The sequence below is a fragment of the Pholcus phalangioides genome, unplaced genomic scaffold (genome assembly GCF_987345545.1).
Source record: "Pholcus phalangioides strain wild (caught in Gottingen) unplaced genomic scaffold, Ppha-v1.0 ptg000015l_1, whole genome shotgun sequence".
Classification (NCBI taxonomy): Eukaryota; Metazoa; Arthropoda; class Arachnida; order Araneae; family Pholcidae; genus Pholcus; species Pholcus phalangioides.
This window is the reverse complement of record NW_028301608.1, coordinates 86,518,706-86,541,859: the sequence shown is the minus strand read 5'-3', so window position 1 is coordinate 86,541,859 and position 23,154 is coordinate 86,518,706. Positions and strand designations below refer to the sequence as shown.

At 35.7% G+C, this 23,154-nt stretch overlaps 2 protein-coding genes across 5 annotated transcripts in view; one reads left to right on the top strand and one right to left on the bottom strand.

Annotated features, from left to right (window-relative positions):
• The first annotated feature begins 715 nt into the window (after window positions 1–715).
• Window positions 716–22,508, top strand: LOC149076940 (angio-associated migratory cell protein). Of its 4 annotated transcripts, none has more exons than XR_016194128.1 (13): window positions 716–767; window positions 2,910–2,983; window positions 5,214–5,309; window positions 9,114–9,230; window positions 10,285–10,427; window positions 11,661–11,805; window positions 13,134–13,217; window positions 13,700–13,815; window positions 14,860–14,933; window positions 15,060–15,150; window positions 16,264–16,418; window positions 16,932–17,055; window positions 22,388–22,508. XR_016194128.1 is itself a non-coding variant. In XM_089244663.1 (12 exons), exons 2-12 carry the CDS (start codon window positions 2,920–2,922, stop codon window positions 16,996–16,998), a joined length of 1,152 nt encoding a protein of 383 aa, XP_089100789.1. In that variant the 5' UTR covers window positions 716–767; window positions 2,910–2,919; the 3' UTR covers window positions 16,999–18,316. The 4 variants fall into 4 exon arrangements, 2 of the variants coding, with proteins under 2 accessions (XP_089100789.1, XP_089100790.1); XR_016194127.1 differs by having other exon boundaries at window positions 22,362–22,508; XM_089244663.1 differs by lacking the exon at window positions 22,388–22,508 and having other exon boundaries at window positions 16,932–18,316.
• Dhc36C (Dynein heavy chain at 36C) overlaps window positions 17,888–23,154 on the bottom strand; it is a 102,710-nt gene continuing 97,443 nt past the window's right edge. Inside the window, exons 67-68 of the mRNA XM_089242306.1 lie at window positions 22,367–22,470; window positions 17,888–18,094 (exon numbers count right to left, since the gene is read on the bottom strand). Coding sequence (XP_089098432.1) covers window positions 17,888–18,094; window positions 22,367–22,470 — 311 coding nt within the window. The remainder of the gene's footprint in view (window positions 18,095–22,366; window positions 22,471–23,154) is intronic.

Genomic DNA, 23,154 nt, shown 5'->3' with positions numbered 1-23,154 from the left:
TAACATTTTAAAAATTTACAAATTAACATTTTACAAATTAATAAACATTTATCTTGTGTATTTATCAAATTCAATGTTTTATCGCCGTGAAATACAAATTAATTCATTGCGATATGTAGCAACCCTTCACTAACTCCTTAAGCCGGGTTTCCCTTGGAGTAGGTTCTTTGCGCAGCGTGAACCGAATTAGACCATTTCGCGCCGGAAGAAACGTGTTACATAATTACGCAACGCGTTTGTTTTTTCCTAGCGTGGCGCATCAGATCAGGGCGACTATGTTATATATACAGTCGAATCCCGTTTTAATGAATACAGTTATAGCGAAAATCTCGTTTTAACGAACCTTTTCTAATTCCCCCAAATAAGTTTACATAGGAACAATGCTAAGTAGCCTGGAATTCCTTTATAACGAAATTTCGTTTTAACGAAGTGATTCCTCCGGTCTCTTGGCGTTCGTTATAACGGCATTCGACTGTAGTATATGGCCTTGGCATCAGCTACTCTGTGTCGCGCTGGGTGATTCACGTTGCGTGAGACACAGAAAACCTGTTCCTAGGAAAACCCAGTTTTTTAGTTTGTGATAAATTTCGTTTCGTCGAAAACTTGCGATGTCCCGTATTCATCCCTCGTTTTTACTGATAAAATATAGTCAGCTATTTTAATCACCGTAACGAAAATTTGAAGTCATCGATGACATTACAAATAATCGATACGACAAACGTGTCTTGAAATTTTGTTTGGTTTGGTTTATGGTTTCATACACGGAGGTAAGACTCGATGTTTGTTGTCGATTTCTTGTCGTTGCGTTGAAATTTCTCATCACATTTTACTGAAATTTAAACGCATTCAACGCTTCTAATAACTTTACGAACCGACCGTTTGTTAAACGCAATCGCGAGACGCGTTTCAATGACTTTTCCTAGTTTTTAGTGTGTGAGATACAGGTAACATTTTAAGTATGAGTCAATGCTGTTTAGGTTAAAGCCATTAAAACCGGGCTTGATTTCCTCACGGGCAAGTGGGGCAATTGTCCGTGTTCCCCTCATAATTTTGGGGTCCCCAAATTCTCAATCACATCCCAGACTTCCCCCCCGAACGTTATTGAACATGATCATGGGAGACCTCATCTGGAGCTAAAGCCCCGCATTCAATCAAATCTTTGATGTTATGTTATTGTGGAGTATCCGTGGACATAAATAATGGCAATTCCATGTTGGGACAAAATCATGAGAATATCTGTAAAGTATACATACCACCAGTTAATGTGTATAGATCACATGCTCTTAACATTGTGTTCCCCCCAAAAACCCCTCGTGCTAATGATGTGGATAATTGTTTGTTTTATTTTCAAAAGATACGGCAAGCCGGTGACATGCTTGTATAACTATCCGCCTTATGTAGAATAAACTTTTGGTGTCATGCGAGTGCCGTTTCAGGGAAGGCTTCGATCACCCCTCCAAAGAGCCATACAATATGCGAGAAGTTTGTCAGGCAAAATATGGGATGATCCTATGCACTTATGCAATAAGTTGCTTCTCTGACCCACTCATCTGGATCGACAACTGGGGGGGGGGGAAGAGCAGGTGGGCCTGGTGACTCAGGCAAGGACCAGACTGGGTGCCGAAATCGCCCTTTAACTGCTTCAACATGGAAGGGGTGCCAAAATTCCAGCTTGCTCCAGGTGATAAAGTATCTAGTTGCTGCCCTGTCTGGATCCGCCTGCTGCCATCCACAACTGAAGGTGGCTTTCTGCACTCCCAAAACTGAAATGAAAATATCTAAGTTAAAATGGAGTTTAGTTACCCTCATTGGGCTCCAAGACCTCAGGGTTACAACCTGATGCTTAACGTAGGGAGGGAAATAGAAAAGTTTTTTTTTACTGCTCACCTGGTTTTTTTCGTCGTTTTCATCTTCCTATCTTCACTGCACAGTAACAATCCACATTATATATATCAGAATAATCTAAAGGGCATCCACACTTGCTTTATATCCATGGAATCAAATGAGATGGTGTGCACACACACACACCAGTACTATCCAGTTATAAAAGTCACAAAAATGTGAAATGAAATTTACCTGAAAAATTAATTCCCCCGGGTTTGAAGTAGTAGCAAAGCCTTGACCAAGCAAAAGTAATTTTGCACCTTAAAAAACAATTTGGAAAAAAATCAGTGTGCTTAAACGTGACTGTGAGCAGAATGTGTAGCAGCAGCACCGTGCAATGAAAGTGAAATGACACAAAGTTCAACAGTGCAAACATTTCGTCCAATTGCTAGCATACCTGCATGCGAATATGTAAATTAGGCGTAAAAGAGGGAACCTGGTAGAATTGCTAGGGCTACAACCATAGATGTGATTTCGCTATTTTGTCATGATTCCTCACCCCTGAATATATATCATATTTCAAAACGGATGAGAAATGTAGCAGCCTACCGCAATACAGTTGTATTAGAATATTTGTGAATCAATAAATGTTAGTTATTATTACAACAACACCGTTGTTAATATTATTTCACCAGCAGGTTTAAAGCTCTAGTAGACAAACAAGACAGTACAATCCAGTCATAGAAAATAAACAAATACAACCAAGGTGCCACATTTGATGATTTTCTGAAAGATATCTAAACTCCATGCCACCCATTTGTCTGTCATGTGAAATACAGGATGATCCAATGCACACATAACAAGTTGCTTCTCCGACACATTCACCTTGGTGCCTTTTTTTTCCCCAGTTTGCCAACCCCGGTAGAACATACTCTGGGTTTCAAAATTCCGAGTTAAAAAAAAAAGATTTTTCTCCTCCTTTCTTTATGGAAGTAATTTCATTGTTCTCTGTTGTCACCCTAAAGCAAAATTATACTGTGAAGAGAATTCTCGCTTCTTAAAATTTTTTGTGTTTTCCTTTGTAGCCTGAATATTATGCCTTCCGATACTCCACCTCCTGATGATGATGCTTTTTCTGATGATGGACCAGGAAGCTTCGGTGAGTGTACATGTAATTTCTACAATAAAAATAGTAGTTTTCATTTTAGAAATGCTTATCGATGTATAAATTGATGTGTGCCACAAACATTACCCATTAACAATTCATGTATTTTAATCATCAAAGATAATTTGTTCTGGAATCACATTCATAATCCCAAATCTTCATTATCTGAAACATGATTTCCCATAGGTTTCTATGGAAAATTGTTCAATTTGTTCCATGTACTGTCCAAAATTTAAAGATAAGTTTTTAAAACACCTAAGAGCACTGACAAAAGACAAACTGACTGAAGGTTGAAATTAACAGCTTCAGAACTGGATAAATGAGAATTTACAGGGAGATGAGATACTGAAGATCTTGTACACAATCAACACCTGCTTTATGGTTATCACCAACTTCAGTAGACTGAAGCTCGTCTTGACACAACCCAATCAAGTTTGTAGGTGACAATCAATTTGTGATTTGGTCAGCTCATTTCGGTGTCTGGTGCATGCAGATGGAAAATATAAGCTTCTATAATGTCCAGACTGTTCAGTTTCATACTAACAGTCTTGTGCTGAACAAACACACATGCTCTGAAAATATGGACTTTTTAATGCATTTTCTATTGGCTGAATCTTTCGTTTTACATGGAATAGTTCATAAACTATTAGAAAGAAACAGTAGGAGTACATCTGGAAAAAGATTCCTAGGTAGACATAGACAACTGATAGGGCTCAAATGACAATAATTTTGATGATTTTTGGGGGAAGAAGGCACAAACTTTCAGCTCACAACGTGGTGGCTGTGTTCAGTCAATGTATGCATCAATATCAATGAAAATGTTCATAAGTTGAAAATGTATTTGTTTTCCGAGGCAGAAAAATCACTAAAATCTTCGCTAGAAAAAAAATTTGTGAAGCTGAGACGTTTGTTAGCTGAGTTATCACTCTAGAACAGTTTTCACTGTTTCCTTGAATCCCCAATTGAAATTTATGTAACTTAAAGCAACCCAAAACATTAGCTTTGACATAGATAATTGTTTGTTCTGTGAATCATTGTTACTTTACGTGCAAAATTATTTCAATAAAGGTGAAATTAATGTGCACATATATTGCATGAAATGTGTAATAATGAAACACCGAGAATACAGCGATCTCACTTATATATATATATATATATATATATATATATATACACACACACACACACTCCCATCTCTAGGCTACGTTTCTCTCAGTCACATGGCGATTTTCTGCACACCCGGCCAAAGGGATAGGGAAGTATTTCTTTTCCATTAATATGACTCCTTTTGTGATATACCGCTCGGTTATGAATTGCAGAAAGTTAAGATTTTTTGCTTTCTTTCCCAGAAAAGGGTTTTTCAAAGAGTCTAAACATTTTCAATGAAGTAACTAAATTTTTTATATCATATTCGTGTAGCTAAATTTGTTATATTTGTGTCAGGGCATTATATTTTCTTTCCTTGGACTATATCCCTATTTATGATTTTCATTCCATCAATCAGAATAGATCCCCTCTGAACTTTCCTTTTCACTCAGTACAACCTTCATCATGGGATTCTAGTACCCATCATCATCTTTTTCAATGTGGCATATCAATTGACTGGGCCTCTTCACAGATGCTAGGGATTTGGTGCTGAAAGCATTAGTTGAATCTTTGAGATGAGAGAATGATGATAGGGTTAAAAACTTGCAAATGATAGCAACCTAAGAAAGATGGCACATATTTGTTTTGAAGGCTGTTGCATCTCATATTTGACTGCTTATACCAGTCTGTATGAGCTTTGCTGCATTTCCCATACCTAAAATTAGTTAGCAGTTATTGAGTAGCGTGCATGCACATTACATCACTTCCACTTAGTCTTCTGCCATGCACCCAATAAACGTATGACGTTATGAAAAACCTTTTAATAATTTGGGGCAATAGTTTGACTCTGGATCTTATTCCTGGCTCCTGTAGTCATATCTGTTAAGATGCCACTGACTGCAGGAACTTGCATCCACGGCACAAACAAACCTATGATTGTCTTACCGTCCTGTGAGTTGATGTAAGCTGGGATTTCAAAATGAAGCCTCCGCTCTCTTGAAAAAATACAATACAGTAATATAAACAAATTAACCTGCGCTTCATCTTCCCATTTTTTTAACAAACTTCACTTGTGTTTTTGTCAATGCGTTTTAATCATTATCAGGTGTAAATTTTATGTTTGTTATTTTTATTATAGATGATATCGAGATCATTATGGATGATGAGATAGGAGAAGTAGAAGAGGTAACGGGAAATTTTGATGAAGCCCTGATAACTTTTTCAGGTCACTCTGGTTAGTTTTGTTATTTTTTTGTGCTTTCCACTTGTAAGTGATGTTCCCTCTAATTTTTATTTTAAGCACGCGTACCTATTTTTTAGTTTGCAGAATGGCAATATGCCACACATAAACCTATGGTTTATTTCACGTGCTGACTGCAGTTTAGAAAGAACAGAGCTTTTGTGAATTTTGTATTATCTACCTGAATTAACTGTCATACCACTGTTACTTAACCATACACAAATTTCTATACAGAATTTCTAATGAATTGGTACGGGCCGGAATGTGTGTTCTGGGTGCATATGTGGCCCTAATATATTTATATTGCCAGAATTGCGCTTGTTTCGTGTTCTTGCTTCCATCTATCTCCCACATTTTTAAGTAAAGGCGGTAAATGTGTGAATTTTCGTGTTATATCAGTATAGTGCTGTAGGTCTGCCAGACTTCTTTAAATAGAAGACTGGCTCACATTCATGCCTTAAAGTTAGGAAACCACAAAAAACCCACTTCAGTCGACCACCACTATGTCAGTGGGATTCAAACCTGGATCCTCTCAATGAGAGTCCCGTACGATGCCCACATGACAGCACAGAAGCTATTGTGTTATATTGTAGAGCAGCAGTCTACAGTCATCCGAATATGTTCAATCAGATCATAGCTCATGAGCAGATGGGGTGAAGGTGTGAAAAAGAAACAGGAAAAGGGGATGATTTTGCCCTGTCTATGACTCTAATGCAGGGTTGAACTAATCTCCAAAAAATCTAAAGTGCCAGAACAATTTTTTAGGTGCCAAACTAATTTTACCTGAGAAAAGGCCCAAAATAATGTTTTTTTTCACTCTTTCAGGGCATAGTAACCTTTTATGTTGCCAGATACGCTGCTATAAGTTACAAAAAATTTTGTGCTGCTCTTAACCCTACAATTTAGTACCTACACTGAGAAAATTTTATTGGCCAATATCAATTTTTTAGTCGCCACGGTGGTCTGGCGCATGGGATTTGTCCAGTCCTGTGTTAATATACTTTTTTTTTGTAGAGGAGGGGGGGGGGGCGGCGGCAGCTGTATCGTCATCTCCTAGAGTTAGAAGGCCTCTGCACTGTTTGCCATAAACGTCATTCAGACTACCTAGCAAGTTTGCCATTGCAACACAGCATCCTATTTCGTTTCTTCTTATTTTGGCATAGAATCTTCCTGATTGGCTCACAAATACTGCGTAGTGATTGGATGTGGAGTATAGAAATCACCAATTCTGAACCCGATCATTTCTTTTCCTCACAACCGTGATACTGGCACGAGCAGGGAATTTTTTCCCCCTGAATATTCTGAGGGAAAATAGACTGCTTACTGACGTCACAAGCTGAGTGTGGAGGCCTTCTATCTCTTGGAGGTTCTGGCTGTACCTGCCTACATGACCCCACTTTGTATCGATCCTATGGCTATTTTTTCTGAAGATGATTATTTGTCAAAAATTATCAAAAAAATATAAAACAAAATAAAAGATGGTTGATGGTTTGGCATTCATAAAATGGGTATTCAAACTTTTTCTTGGGTTGGTGAAAAAAATGGGTTTTTTGGTTTTAATAGCATTTGCATTAAAATTTCTGAAAGATCATTAAAACCTCTAATAATTATCAAAAATAAAATGTTTTTATTATTGTAAACAAAATTCCCATGTTAATTAATCTTTAAGTATTTCTTACATTTTAATAAAAATTGTGTAATTTAATTATTTTATAACTTTGGAAATATTTTGTGTTTGAGAGTTTATTAACCTTATAATAAAGATGCTTTCGCTAGTTGCTTTCAATAAGCTTAATTAGGACACTGTTTTGCAAAAACTATGATGAAAAACTAGGCAAATACAATGTGTTTAATGAAGCATAATTAATGCAGACTAATTGGCAATGATTTGATGATTTGCGATAAACAAGGTGGTTATAAGTAAAGTTCTGATTTTAAACCACTGTAAAACAAAAACCACTGGTCAGAATCACTTGAAAATTTTGCATGAATGTTCCTGAAGCAATGGAATTTTTTATGGTGAAAGGGAAAAAATACTTAAAAATGTAAAATAGACGACGTTGTACTCATCCAGCACATGGGAAACTTGCTCGCAGAGTGGATATGATAGCCAGTCAAGGCAAAATGGTAATGGAATTAGCATGGCACAATTTCATAATCCATTGAAACATCACAAAAATTAAGTCATTTAAACAAACAACCACTCTAATTCCCTGGACAGATAATAAAGATCTCTTGGGAATACAAGATGATCGTGTAATAATTAAAAAATATATATAATTTACACAAATGTTAAATATGTTGTCCACCGTGTTCTGGCTGTGAGGTGGGAGAACAAACATGCTTGTTCAACAACAGAATCAGAGTAGGCCTATGCGATGGTAATGTGGATGTGCTTTCAATTCCCCAAAGTTTGCAATCTGACCACTGCACATAACATTTTGGGGGTATCCCCAAAGCCAAAGGTTGCAAATAGCTTTCATGTGTCAGGTGAACATGGCAGCCAAGTGTCATGTTATTGTTGAAATGGTTTTTCAGCAGCTTCTTTGCTGATGCTCCAATGTGCATCTTGATAAAAGTTGTGTTATCCACCGGGGCTTGAAAAATCAAAAAAATATTTAGGCGCCAGCCAAATTCATTCTGAGCAAAGTATGTTTTTCCCCAAGAAAAACAGTCCTGAGTAGTGTTTTGTTGGTTTTTTTTTTTACTTTTCCGGGACTTTGTGACCCATTTTCATGTTGGAAAGCACATTATTACGAAATAAATAAAAAAAATTGTCTCATACACTTAATTTATTTTAGCATTGATTCATATAAAATTTTAGGTGCCAAAATCGATTTTCTAATCACTGGCATCTGGTCCAGACCTGCTATTCACACTGATGCTGTTAAAGTGCCAAAATGATATGATTGTGCAAAATAGATTATACCGCTGGCCACGTGCAGCATCATCTACTTATACATTTTAGTTTGTTTTTTTTTTGCCAAAGAAAATTCCATTGCTTCATGCAATGGATTCATACAAATTTTCAAGCCATTCTGACCAGCAGTTCTTATTCGTATTTTGGAATCAGAAATTGAATTTTATACACAACACCAGATACGCACTCAGACTGTTAGGTACACACACTTACGCATCCAGCACAATTCACTAGGTAGTAAATTGCCCATGGCCATAGACCTGAGTTGTGCTCGGTTTGAAAGAAAGCTTGTTTGCAGTGCATTTGTGGTGTAAAAATAAAATAAGCTTCAGAATCAGAGTCCTTTAAACTCCTGACTGAGCCAAGATGTCTACTGATGATCTCTTGAGCTAGTGATCAGTCAGCTATACATATACAATGTTTTCCAATTCATGAGCAAGATATATTATGAGAAGAAACAAACTTCTAATTTTTCTCAGCTCCTCTCATTCATCTGTAACATACATTTATGTCTAACACTATCCAGCCAAAACAAAGTTAATGTAGGGCAACACCAAGTTGTCTATCACTCGGGCACTTATTACTTTTATTGAAATGGGACTGGATGGGTGGAATACTTTCTGATAATAATTAATACTAAGAGTTAGAGACTTTTAAAGGATCAAGTCTTTTGAAGCTCTCCGTGCTCAAAACGTTCGAGTTGTGCAGAATATATGGCCTCCAAAATCCACAAACTTAAAACAATGTTAAAATAGGCATTTATGGCAGGAATTTTTTTTTTAAAAAAGGTGTCTTTACAAAAGTGTTTGAAAATAGCCATTTATGGCATTTTGTCTGAACTTCCGGGCTCTAATTATTATTATTTGTAATTTCTTTAGGACCAGTCTTTTGTTGTGCAATGGATAGACACATGCAGTTTGCGGCATCAGGTGGACAGGATGACAAAGCATTTCTTTGGAATGTCACCTCTGGTGAAACTGTCATGGAATGCACAGGTAATACATTTAATACATTTTTCACGCATATAAAAATATGCACAATACTTTGTCTAAAAATATTAGAAGTGGTTTTAGAATTTTCACTGGGTGCATGCATGGTTTAATAACAGGAGAAACTGTAAGATACCCAAGCTCTGTCATAAGCAACATAAGCACTTTGGGCCCCCAGAGCATCTCTTGCAAACCCAGAATTTATTGAGATGTCAAAGATTACACATAGTGTACCGTTTTGAGAATTACTGTATTTTAACGTGTAGAACCCCCCTTTTGCCAAAACTGGAGGTCCTTATACAATGATAGTGCTATATATATTACAAATTACACACACAATTCCAACAAACAAATTAAATTATGTGTGTGATGTATCAAATTAGAGTGAGAAATTTAATGGTTTCTATGATGAATAAAAAACATCTTATTTTGTATATCATGAACTAAAAAATATCTTAGAAAACTTTATCTAAATTTCAAGCCCAAAACCCACACATCAGGGAGTTCCTTATATACATTAAATGCATATTTTATGCAAGTCAAAAAAATCAAGACAAAAACCAAAGTGCAACAGGCACCAATAATATACAATTTTAGAAAGTTGTATAAGGTCATAGCACAAACAAACTTTGATCAATCAAGGTTGGTGTAGTAACAGTTTGAGATCATTCAAAACACATAGAATGACTGTAGTGCTTCAAAATGAACAATACAATTTCAGCTAACACATTCTTTTACATGGCATGCATGTCATGTATCAGTTCATTGAACACTAGGTAAAAAAACTTATTGTACCCTCTGGAAAAAGTGGTAAGGCTTTGTTTATTAGCATAGCATATTTCAATGGCCTCACGGTTCAGATCAGTAAAATAATGTTCCAAGCTCAAGTAAATTGTGATGGGGGGGGGGGGGGGGGGGTTGTTATAAAAATTGAATATTTTCTTTTTGGCTTTGAAAACCACTGATCTAAAAGTACAGTGCTTGTTATTGAGCTTATATGAATAACTTCTTATAACACTTCAACAGCTTGTAACTCTTGCGTCTGCTTCCTCTTTTATAGGATTCAAGGACTCGATATTCTGCGTGGGATTCAACCATGACTCAAAATACCTCGCTGCTGCAGACATGAGTGGTTTAGTGCAAGTGTGGAATGTACAAGATCAGTCGGTTGCATGGAGATTCGACCTGATGGAGGACTTGAAGGTTATCAATTTTCATCACAAAATATAACAAATACCTTTTGGTACTGCCTTGATCATTGATGTAAAGAAATATTCCTACCATATTCTTTCTTTTAAAACTAAAAAATGCAATGTACTTATTTTACTTGCACATTTAATTGACATGATCACAAAATTTCATTTTTTCATTGAAAAATTACTTTTTATTTATTTTTTTTTGAGCAATTTGTAGAGCATGGAAACCATAACAGCAGTTGGTTGATAATCTTTTCCAACACAACTGATCTATTTTTTTACATGGAGTGCTAAAAAAATTCACAAATATTGTGATGAAAATAGGGTGCAAACTTTATCCTGGAAACATATTTTCTAGATATTATGCCAAGGTGAACGCTGAAAGAAAAGTCACCTGGTCTCTTCCATCTACACTACTGGAAACACGACCTTGCATTCCTTTTTTTTCATGCACCATGGCATGAGGCACTGAAGTAGTGGCATTGGTAGCCTCTTAATTTTAGGTGGGATGGTAGAGAGTAAATTTTATCCTGTTAATAGATGGTGTATATACTGTTTGTCTCTAACTATGGCATGAGCCAATTTTTAACAGGACCTGTAGCAGTCTGTTCATAAAATATAAAATTTTTGTCCCACCACAGTCGTTTTCTGCACGAAGGCTAATTACACTGAGACCTACAATTTATTGTCAATTTTGAATGAGGAAAAATTAAGCATTTCACCTTTTTTATATGAACATCGAGGTTAGTGCACTAACCCCATGGTGCGGGACTCCTTGTGGTAGTAATCTTTTCCTGTGGTCATGTTTCAGTTTTGGTTGCACCTCAGCGTCAGGAAAGTTCCTTACAAGGACATGTCGGGTGTCGGTCAAACTCGCAACACCTCTAAACCATCCTTTGGTATGTTAGGCGAGTATCATTACCGACCTGGACTAACCCACCACCACCAAAATAAAAAGAATCAACACTTTTGTGCTGTTTGGTTCCATATTGCCAACTGCAAGACAACTACTGCTGTCTTGCAGTAGCAAGCAAAACTGAAAAAAGGTTTGAGCAACACTTGTCTTATAACATTAACCATATCCCTAATATTGCTTTAATTAAAATTTTTTAATGCTTTCATGTGTACACATCCTGTATTTTAAAATTTTTGAACATTCTAATTATCATTAATTACAATTCAAAAAATCATTATAGTCAGCATGGTATTGAACCATAATTTCTTTTATTGTATTCGGCAGCTGTTACAGTGGCATCATGCAAGTAATGTCCTCTTCGCTGGGGCCAGTAACGGAAGTTGTTGGATGTGGCGCATTCCCAGTGGTGAAACAAAAACATTTCAGCATTTCTACTCTCCTTGTAGTTGTGGTGCTGTCATGCCAGATGGTGAGTTCACAAATCACTAAACTTATTTGATGCTGACTTGGCAATCATTACTTATTACGGCAAAATTCATCGTTTTCAGGTTGACGTGATAAAGTTTTTATTTTTCAATGTTTCGTTCACATGGATGGCAAACATTCTCAAGAAATTTTACATAACTGCACACATGGGGGGGATATTGTTTCGATCTAGCTGGCCAAAAGTCAATTCTTCAAAACATAGTTGAGGCGGGAAAAATTGATGTATGTATCAGACACAGAAACGAGCTGACTAAATCACAAGTGGATAGGGGCACCTACAAACTGGACCGGATTGCATCAACACGACATGGTGTGGTTATGTACATAGTACAAAATAAAGAGATCTTCAGTATCTCATCTTCCTGTAAATTTTAGTTTATCCACTTTTGGATAAACTAAGGGAAAAGCTATTCTTTTCAGCCTCCAATCAGTCTTGTCTTTTTTATAGCACTCGCTCATTAGTTTAAACTTATCTCTAATTTTTGGGCTGTTTTTGGAATGGCTTAAACAATTTTCCTTTTTTTATGGGAAATTGTGTTTCGACTAACAAAGATTTTGGCTAACAAACATTATTCTGGAACGAATTATCTTCATTAGCTAAGGTGTTGCTGTACTTTTTAAGTAAAAGGGGGTTGATTTCTTGTTGGTGTTATTTTTTTAGAGCTGCTGAAATTTTATATGTTTGGGGATTTATAAAATCACAACAAATTAAGAGAATCAAATATTTTAAGGCAACAAATAAAATTAAAAACTAGATAAAAACTATTAACTTTGCTGAGTAAGATTTATCTGTTTATAGTTAACATTAAAATCAAGGCAAACTTTATATTTTTACCCTTAATTAACCATTTTAGCTAATTAAAAAGTCTATTCTAATCGATTAAATTGCTGTTGATGTGTTGTTTCAATTAAGAATATATCGACTATTTACACCCGTTTTTGAATTATTAATTTGCAATACATTTTTTATGGGGTGTGAACCATAGAGGGTTAAATACTTCATTTGCAGCCAAGTGTAGGCTCCGTGAAGGGTAATTACCCTAGAAATTATTTCTAGTCATTAGATAAGTTCAATGACTCAAAACAGTCTTCTGAATTCATTCTACCTCTTCCCCTATCAGAAATTCTTTCCTCCTACTGTCATAAGCTGTCACTGGTTTTACTTGTACATTCCAATATCCTCTCCAAGAAATGATATTGCAGGCTCTTGGAAACATTTGCTGACATTACTTTCATTGCTCTGAATTTTACTGAAATTTTTTTTCAATTCATACTATAAAGTTTTTGACATAATACTTTTTGTTTCTACAGGGTTAAGGTCAGTTGTTGGGTATGAAGATGGCGGAATTTGCGTAATGGACTTGAAAACTGGAGAAGTCATTCATGCTATTACAGGTGAATTCGAGAAAATATTACTTTTTTAATTCCTTGCTAATGCAAGTAATAAATTACATAATATTCTATTGAATACCTAACTTTACTTATATTAATATAAGTATCAAATAAGTGAAATGTTTGGTCTTATTCTCTCTAATCAATAAATCTTTTTGACATATTTATGTAAGGGTTTAATCAAATCATTGGGTTATTTTGACACACAAATTATAAAACTCAAAATTTTTTATTATTAAATTGGTAGTTCTACCAATTTAATAATAACCATTTCTCATGGTTATATTTGGTAATATTTCTAGATAAAAATACTATCTAGAAATAGTTTGTTCAGGGTCGCAGTAGAGAACAATTAGTTTTTATCATGAAAGGGTCAAAATGACCTAAACCGCAGATTTTTATTTTTTTTTGTGAAGAATTTTTTTAATATAATGTTGCATGTTCATGTGAGGAAATAAATTTTACAAAAAAGTTTTGGTTTTTAGGTCAGATGGGCCACAAGGGACCTGTCACAGCAATAGATTGCCATCATGAAAATAATTTAATCATTAGTGGATCTACAGATGGAACAGCTAAATTGTTAAAATCTACTGATGGAAAAGTATGCATTGCTATTTGTGCTTTATTTCTTTTAAATATCAGTGATAGAAATATTTTGTTCGGGTGAATTTTTATTGTCAAAATTTTGAACATATAATTTCAAAGATTATTGGAATTACCCCTGAAAAGATTAATACATAGCAGCCATGTGGATAAATCTTTGTTCAGGTCTGGGTGCAAATCCTAGCTTTGTGTGACTACTCTTTGGCCAACCATTCAGTGTTGTCCCATGAGTGTACAGTAGACCACTATCTTCAACTTATTGCTCGCGAGCATAGTGGTGCTCCCTAAAGTTCTCAGAGTGCTCAATGCTTGTGTCCGATTTCATGCTCGTGAACACTTGATCAACGTTAAAATTAAATTCTATCATATTCAAAGATTGAAATCAACTTGATTTTATACATTCATATGCTAAACTTGCCGCAAGGGTGATCTTCTTTTGATAATGGGTAAACGCAGTGCTCACGACTAAGAAAAAGGTTGAAGACCTCTGCAGTGGACTCACTAATCAGTAACCTATCTGACCAGAATTGTGTCAAATTACAAAAATCAGACTACTGGAAGGCAGTTGGAAAAAACCTATTTGTGTATGAAAACTTGTGCATAGACACTCTCAGGGCCTGATTTCTGCATAAGTGAGTGAGGTATTTACTCAGGGTCCCAAGATTTTTTGGGTCTCAAAATTTGAGCAGCCTATATTATGACCAATGAAACATCTTCAACCTTAGTTACATAGGTACTCCATAATTTCTGCTTAGGCTTTCATATCAAAGTAGGAATTCTGGGGCATGCCCCTTCCTTACTGACGAAGCAAGCCAGCCTAAAAATGATGGATTACTGGACTGGGGGAGCCAGCACACAGCCAAATTATAGAGTCTGTTATATTTAGAAGAAAAAAACTCAAAATTAAACATATTTCTGATTTTAAGATAAGAAAAAGACACATTAACAAGACATACAAAATGCAGTGGTTTAGTTTTCGTTTGTTACAATGGGTTTCACATTAAATTAAAAGTTACTAATTTTTTAAACTCTATTAATTCAGGTTCTATGCACTCTACGTTGCGAACCGGAAGATATCGAGCATAGGTCTGTAGAAAGTGTTTCGTTTTTCTCTAGGTGAGTAATACCAGTTAGATGTAGAATATAATACTTAAATATATTAATTTATTCAATAAATTGGTTATTACTGCAGTGATTTTCAGTAGAAATTTTCTTGTATTAACGCCATCATGCTTATTTCAGTCATCCACTGGTAGCTACTGGCACAGTATGTGGAAGCTTAGCTATCTGGGATATCCCTACGCAAGTCCGCCGTTTACAATGTGAACAGGAGGTTAGTATTCTATAGACCAATAGATTCGTGAAGTTACGCGGGTCACATTTGATTGGAAGGGTGAATCACTACAGTTGGGCAACTGCCCTCCCCCCCCCCCTCTCTGTGACCTATGCAATGAAAAATTATGGTTATAAAATTCGTGAATTTATTTTGAAAAATCAAATATAGCCTATGTATAAATAAATTAAAATCACCAATAGTTAATTATTTGCAAATTTAGAGCTTGCTAACTCAGTTTTGTCCAAGTCTTACGTTAAAAAAAAACAAACTTGTAATACTATAAATTCTCTCTCCTCAACAAAGTTATTCCAAGGTTTTCCCCTCGACCACTATCAATAAAACAAATTTGATATAATTCGGAAAATTTTCTCTTATTGCTTTCCTGTAATTAAATTCTCTAACTCTCTTATTGCATCAAAGTGATAACTAGTCAGTGAGAATTCTGGTCAAGATTTGATATTTCCTCAGATTTACCTATTGTTTGCACAATAGAAGGAATGTGTCAGTAATTCTTATTCATTTCAATCAGTTTCAGATAATGGAATACTGATTTCATTTTTCACTAATTGGTGCCTTGGCAGACCACTAAAATGACATGGCCCACCAGCCATGGGTTGAAGGCGCCCTAGTCTAAATTGTCATTTGTGAATCTTGTTATAGAAAAAATTTGTGTTTTCTCACTAAAGAGTTTTGTAGAAATTTTGTGTGCTTGCCAAACTTCAGTTTCATACATAGAAATATTATACTTGACTGTTGGACATTGAGTTTATATACATAATTAAAAACCATTTCATCACATAACTTCAGCTCGAAGCTTTGATCATCTAATCCTCTTTTGTTTAGAATAGGTTATAAATGATCAATTCAGAGCCATTGTGTGGCTCATTCGAGTTCATGAATGAAGAAAATAATGGAAGCAATACATATTGTTTCCCTGGTCAAGATTTTTTCAATTTATCTGAGTTTTAGTCAACTTCAATTAATTCAATTTAAAACTGTGATGAGGTTGCTAGCTCTAATATGAATGAATTCTTATTAATTTTGAAATCCAGTTGTACCTTTCATGTATCTACTGTCCATTTTTTGATTGATAATTTTCTTAAATTCCAGTCTGGTATCACCAAGCTGATATGTGATTCTTCTGGAGCCATGGTATATACAGCAGGCATTGATGGGGTTATAAGGCTCATTGATGGACGCACTGGTCAAATAGAGAACTTATGGGGTGGACATACAGATGCTATTCTAGACTTTGTATTATCAAGGTAGGTGTTACCATTTTTTAAATTTGTTTTAATAAATATTCCTATTTGAATTCTGTTCTTAAAATATCCTTTTTTTTCTGATTACTATATTTGTATATGTATATCACGCCCTGTATGCCAAAGACAAATGAATGTGCAATTTTTCACTTTTTGGGTTTATTTGGGTAAACAGAAACACGCACCTTCCCTTAAGAAACATGCTACAAAAACATATACATATATCATGTGTATATATTGTTTATAATTTTTGTTAATTGAATTTTTAATTGGGTTGCTGTATTTCTGAAATATATGACATCCATATTTTTGGATGTGGTGGTGTATTTGTAAAACATTTTAGAAAAATGGCATTCAAACGTCATTTCCCAAGATTTGGAATTTGCACTTTCATGTTTCTGTCATAAGGGGAGAATATACCATAATATCTAAAAGGGGGGGGGGGGTATTTATTGCCTGCCCCCCCCCCCCCAGTTATTTACACACTGACTTTGTTTTCATTTTTCATGATTTCAGTGACGGCCATAAAATTTTGACATGCTCGGATGATTGTACCTGCAAAATCTTTGAAACTGGAAGATAGCATTGCGCCATACATAGGATGTTATTGTATATTGAACATATTGTAAAAGAAATATATGTATGTATGTATGTGCCTTTGCAAATAAGTGTCATTCTGATTGGGTTTGAATATCAAAATTTATACGTGTAACTTTTACCAAATAGGTTTGATTCTGTTCTCTAGAAAATGATTTTAAGTAATAAATTATTCACAAGTTAAAACAACACACACATATCTGATAACTGTTTAAAAATTTACCAAATTCTCATCAAATATTGGAAATAAGCTATATATTTCGTTGTCAAATGAAAGGGGGAGAAATCCGTAAACATTTTAGTTCATTAACTTCACTTTCCATCTGTTGCAGAAGGTTATTGTAAATCTTATTTGTAGCATGCGTTAAGATAGTTTTTTTAACATGGAAATTTTGTATGAGCTCTATTCTGTTCCCAGTGCTCATTGACAAGTTTAAAGTTTAGGTGGCTGCTGAATTGCACAAGCAATTGATTTGCATTGTGGAGAAAAAGGGGCTGTTTCTCTTGCATGTATGTTTCTGGCTATTTGTGTAGTTTAAGGGTTGTAAAAACATTTACTATCATATTAATGTCAAAATTGGGAAAATCAAAGCAAATATCGGTAATTTGATGAAAAAGAAGCTAAAATATAGCTACTTGGTAGCTTTGATAACATAAATGATGTTTGATAAACTTTTTATTAAAAAACATGTCAATGCAGTTTTTTTTGTTTGAAACTATTATGCATAAACATATTTTTTTCTAATATTTGACTAGCATTGTTTTCTTTGTTACCAAAAATAAATACTTGATGGGAAAACTAACAAGACTAGAAATACATAAAAAATTCAATGAGGTAATTTAGTGTCAAATGAGATTAAAAATAACAATGTTGTTCATGTGTCAAGCTGGCAGAGAAGGGCAACACCTCTACAGATCCAATGTGTTTCGGGCTTGTCACTCGGTATGCGCATAGCTATAACAAAGTTTGTGGAATGTCCTGTTGTGCTAAGTACACCTCTTCGTTCACTAGTCTTGTAAACTGGACAAAGGTAGCTTGGCTTTGGCACCAAATCATCTCGTTTTATTGGCTTCAACCATACCTGTGAACAGAAATTGCATGCATTGAAAAAAAATCAGATGACACTAACATAGCGGCCAATCTTTTACTCCATGTTATAGACTCCAGATTCTTTAGACAATCAAAATTTGATTTTTCTTTCAAATATTTTTTGAGGGGGGAATTGTTCCCGAAAATTTATCGGAGGAAAAAGTGTTTCCCATTGCAAATTCCCCCCCCCCCCCGAAATAAAGTGCCATACATAATATGAATTGTCCCCATTGTGTTTAATCACAAAAAAGAAATTAAATTCCTTGTACAAATTATAAAGTGTTTGCAAGCACTCTGGGTGCTTCAGGGAGCATCGTGGTGCTCGCAAGCAACAGGTTGAAGATGCTCACTCTAGATAATCTGGCTCTGTGTTAATGTGGTCCATCAAGAAATCTGGCGTTTTTTAGACATTAAAAGATGTCACATGTTCGTGCAAATAAGTTGATATCAATGACTACCAGTAATCTGGCATACCCTGGTCTAACATGCGTTATTTACCAAAACAGCCAGCATTAGTTCTGGTTACAACAGTCGAATCGGCAAGATTAATTGTATCTAACATGACCGTAAGTCCTGTTAGGTCTAATGTCCTGATTTCAAGTCAAATGGAGATTTTTTTTGTTGATTATAATAATGACTAATTTTCTTATATACTGTTCAGCAATGATTTGCAATTTTGCAGTAATTGGCGATGGCTAGCACCATGCCACGTTTTTTTCAAAAGGGTAAAAATCCCTTTAAAAGAGTTGACCAACTTCGCCCAAGAATATTAAGAAAACACCAACAAATAAGGAAAATACAAAAAGTCCTAATCTAAAAATATTTAACCACTAGTCAAGCTGACCGAGTTTCCCACTTGCGTTGAATACCAAATCTTAATGCTCGGTTGCTCAGCGGAAAAAGTATGTCTGTTCACTTCAAACATTGTGGTCAAAATGAAGCTGTGAGCCTGCGCGAGATACTAATGCAGCGTCCTGAGTGGCTGCTTGCGGAATAGTGCTGATTGGTCTATTCAAATTTTTTTAGAATTCCCCCACTCAAAATGAATTTAAGCCATGGTGTGCAATTGGGGAGGGGGTGTAGATTTATTATCGTTTTTGAAGGCCCGAATATATATATATGTGCCTTCATAGAAATCTAAATCAACTGTCAACTTGCACTGTGAAAAACTCTCGCTTCTTGAAATTTGAATCTATGGCCCTCTTGCCAACAGTGAGCAGCGATGGTCGATTATCCTCATTCCTGATTCTTAACACAGCGAGCGTGTTCATTTAATCTTGCTTTTATGGGTCTCCTTGTCTGTCCTATATAACCAAGAGGGCAATAAAAAAAACTGGTTTCATGCCTCCTAAAGATGCTATACCACAGAATAAACAATGGGGCATTTTATTGCATTCCATGTGGTGATTGTCCTCTTGTAGGACAGACAAGGAGACCCATAAAAGCAAGATTAAATGAACACACTTGCTGTTTTAAGAATGTGAAAAATGACCATCGCCACTCACTGTTGGCAAGAGGGCCATAGTGAAAAACTCAGATTCAAATTTCAAGAAGCAAAAGTCCACAGTTGATTTAGATTTCTACAAAGGCACACATATTCGGGCCTTCAAAAATACACTAGTAAACGATAATAAAGCTACATCCCCGATCACAACACCGTGGCTTAAATTCATTTTGAGCGGGAATTCTAAGAAAATTCAAATAAGATCGGATAGCACTATTCCGCAAGTGTATAATCAGGATGCTGCATTGGTATCTCACGCAGGCTCACAGCTTCACTCTGACCACGATGTTTGAAGTGAACAGACATACTTTTTCCGCCGAGCGTTAAGATTTGGTATTCAACCCAAGTGGGAAACTCGGTCAGTGTGACTACTAGTTAAATATTTTTTTCTCTGAAGATGACACCGATTGGTGTAGAAATGCATTAGGACATTTTGTATTTTCATTTGCTTTGATGAAAGGGATTTTTATTAAGAAGACACCAACGAACAAAGTTTCACAATTCACAAAAATATTTACGTGTGGACCAAAATTTTTTGGAAGTCAAGCATGGTGTTTACTCAAGAAAAAAAACGGCCCTAAATATTTTTTTATTTTTCTGGGAACCTCTTTCTAATATTAATAAGATGTAGGGTAAGAGTACCCATTTAAGCCATTATTTTAATTAGAGGACTAATTCACGAGCAATTTCTGGAAAAATTGTTCTATTCTATTGTGTCTAGGCCAGCGTTTCCTAACCTTTTGAAGTTTGCGGCACCCTCGGGAATAACATTAAAAACTTGGGGCACCCTTCCTTGAATACAGAATGCAGTTACAAAAAGAATCACTGAATAAAAATACATCAATAGTTTTGTTCGATTAATCATTAATATGAAACGTGATTGATGCTTGGAGCACAGGTACTTCACATCAGGCCTTACAGTTGGTAACGAAACATGCAAATTGTCCTCAAAGTCTTGTGGTCTATTTCTTGACAGATGGCAGCATTACACAGAAACAAACTTCCCCTCAGATTCAAAACTGATACACACACATTCCGGCATGTACCAATTTGTTAGAGGTTCCATAGAGGAACGTGTATAAGCTGCATGTAGGGTTGAGTAGTAGCAGTCTATTTCTTAGCAGAGAAGACTTGCTCAGATATTTTGAAAGGAGCAAAAGTGTGTTGTCATTCACTCACTTCATTAGATTACTCTCAGTTCAAGCCAAAAAAGCAGCCACAGATGCCTTACTCGTGGTGAACTTACCTTTGAGTGTGGAACTGGCACAAAGATCAATAAATTCATCTCATTTGCAAGCAGTGAAATTTATTTCCTCCGCATTGTCTGTGAAATCAAATGGTGAGAGACAATGCAGTCATGATTCTCAGTGGAAAAAGATGGAAAGTACATATCCATTGCATCTTGCAATCTTGATAAGTGTTGACAAATGGGGTCTTTCAGCTTATCCGAAGGGCCGCTGCGGTGGTTGAGTGGTCATAGTGACGGACTCGCATCGCGAGGATCAGGGTTTAAATCCCACCGTCGCCGTAGTGGTGGTCGGCTGAAGTTGGTTTCCTGTGGTTCCCAACTTCGAGACGCAAATGCGAGCCAATCTTCCCATTGAAAAGTCTCGCCACCATGACACAATTATTCAATCATTACACTTCACTCATAGTTAGAAAAAACTGGTGACAGATGGCAGCACTACACATAACAAGTATTACACAGAAGCAAACTTCACGTCAGGTTTCCCTACACATACATTCTAACATGTACCAATTCATTAGAGGTTCCGCAGAGAAATATGGACGAGGTACATGTATGGTTTAGTTGTAGTAGTCTCTTATCCGAAGGTGATGTCACTCTCAAATATTACTATGAAGGTTTCAACAGCTGGCTGATGCAAATGCAAATCCAAGAAAGAAAATTCAACTGGCCTTGCGGGAAATCAGAACCATGGCCTCTCACTTGCCGGGTGAACACCCACAAGACTATTACATTACAAAGCCAATGAATCCTCTTTCCTTAATATAGCCTATGTCTAAAATGAGTTGAAATAAAGTTTAATTTATGTTATGATTATACTTTCTTTATACATTAAAAGTAATGAAACATGTTTATTAACTCATCATACATAATGTAAACAATGTAATGAAAAAACAATGTAGGTGAATCTAGCTTCCACAAACAATTATTGAGGGGAAAGCTTCGTAGTTTTGGTTGAGGCCACCAGCTACAGCAGTCGTAAAGAAGCAACCATGGTGTGCGATATTAAGAATGTAGGTGATACTTGGGCCCCCCTACCCTACACTTTAATGAAATTTGTGTTATCTCCTGTGACTTTGATTCAGCAATCACATTTGGAAAATTTTAGGTGCCAATACAGATTTTCCAGTTGCTACTGCATCCTGGCACCTTGGATTTGTCAAACCCTACTACTTTACCGCACACAACTCGTCATATATTGCCATATGGCAGTTGGGTGGGAAATGAAGGCGCCAGTGGTCGCCCCAGGCTCAATCGTTAAAGAACTTTTCTAATGTTCTTTTGGCTGGATTCAAACCCATGGACCTTATGGCAACCTTCATAGTAGAAGGCAAGCACCTTACCACTGCGACTCAGGCCTTTTTTGTCAAGTCCTGCTTTTCATATTTGTTTGTGTATAGAATTCAGATTTGCAGGAAAAAATTTCCCTAATTCTCATTCTTTGAAGTTGATGGCTTGCATTGATCACATAATTATAATTTACGGAAGATGTATTTGTTTATGTATCAGCTTACCACAGGCAATGCTTCATATAGGACTTTGGGGAGTGATTCACCAAGAAGCCATGTATTTTCATCCCACCTTGCACCATCAAGGAACAGACCATGAACATATACACCTGTAAAAAAAGAAATAAATTCTTTGTATAATAAATTATATTTCTGAAAGATTTATTTTGCATCAAACCCATTCTTGACAAAATTCCAAACTTTATATATGCAGGGTGATTCAAAACTCGCCATACAAACTTTTAGGGAGGCATAAAAAACAAAACAGAATCACATAGGAATGTACCAAAAATTTTTTTTGTGCATAACTGTGGATGGTAAGAACTTTGAGCACTTGTTATATGAAACTCAACTAGTGCACTTACTGCTCTCATATAAAGTATTGCTAAATAGAGCTTATTCCACCCATTATTATTGGCTTGCCATTTCTGCATTTTCGTTTATCTTCCAGCTGATCAGGTTGGGGTTTCTGGCCATACATTCGTATGTGATTCTGCGCAGTTTTTGTGTTTTCTATCTCTCCTAAAAATTTGTACTTTGAGTTTTGATCACCCTGTATATGATGACTGGTTACTTAAACAACATATTAGAGAAATTTAAAAAAAATGTGAGCATTAATTTAGCATGTCTTTGTAATTCATGTAACTTTCCAATTCCAGATTTCCTAATTAATTAGTTATTGTGATTTTGCAAAATGATTGGTACATTCTGACAAAAAAAGGAAAAACTATTTTTAAAAAAATCTCTTAAAAGTTATAAAACAAATTTCTTTGCATAAACAAACTTTAAAAATA

Bases quoted from the DNA above. Each gene is read 5' to 3' on its own strand.
- LOC149076940 (XM_089244663.1), top strand. From the start codon at position 2,920: ATGCCTTCCGATACTCCACCTCCTGATGATGATGCTTTTTCTGATGAT. The intron at 13,218-13,699 runs GTGAATTCGAGA...TTTGGTTTTTAG, and splicing joins AGTCATTCATGCTATTACAG to GTCAGATGGGCCACAAGGGA. The intron at 15,151-16,263 runs GTTAGTATTCTA...CTTAAATTCCAG, and splicing joins GTTTACAATGTGAACAGGAG to TCTGGTATCACCAAGCTGAT.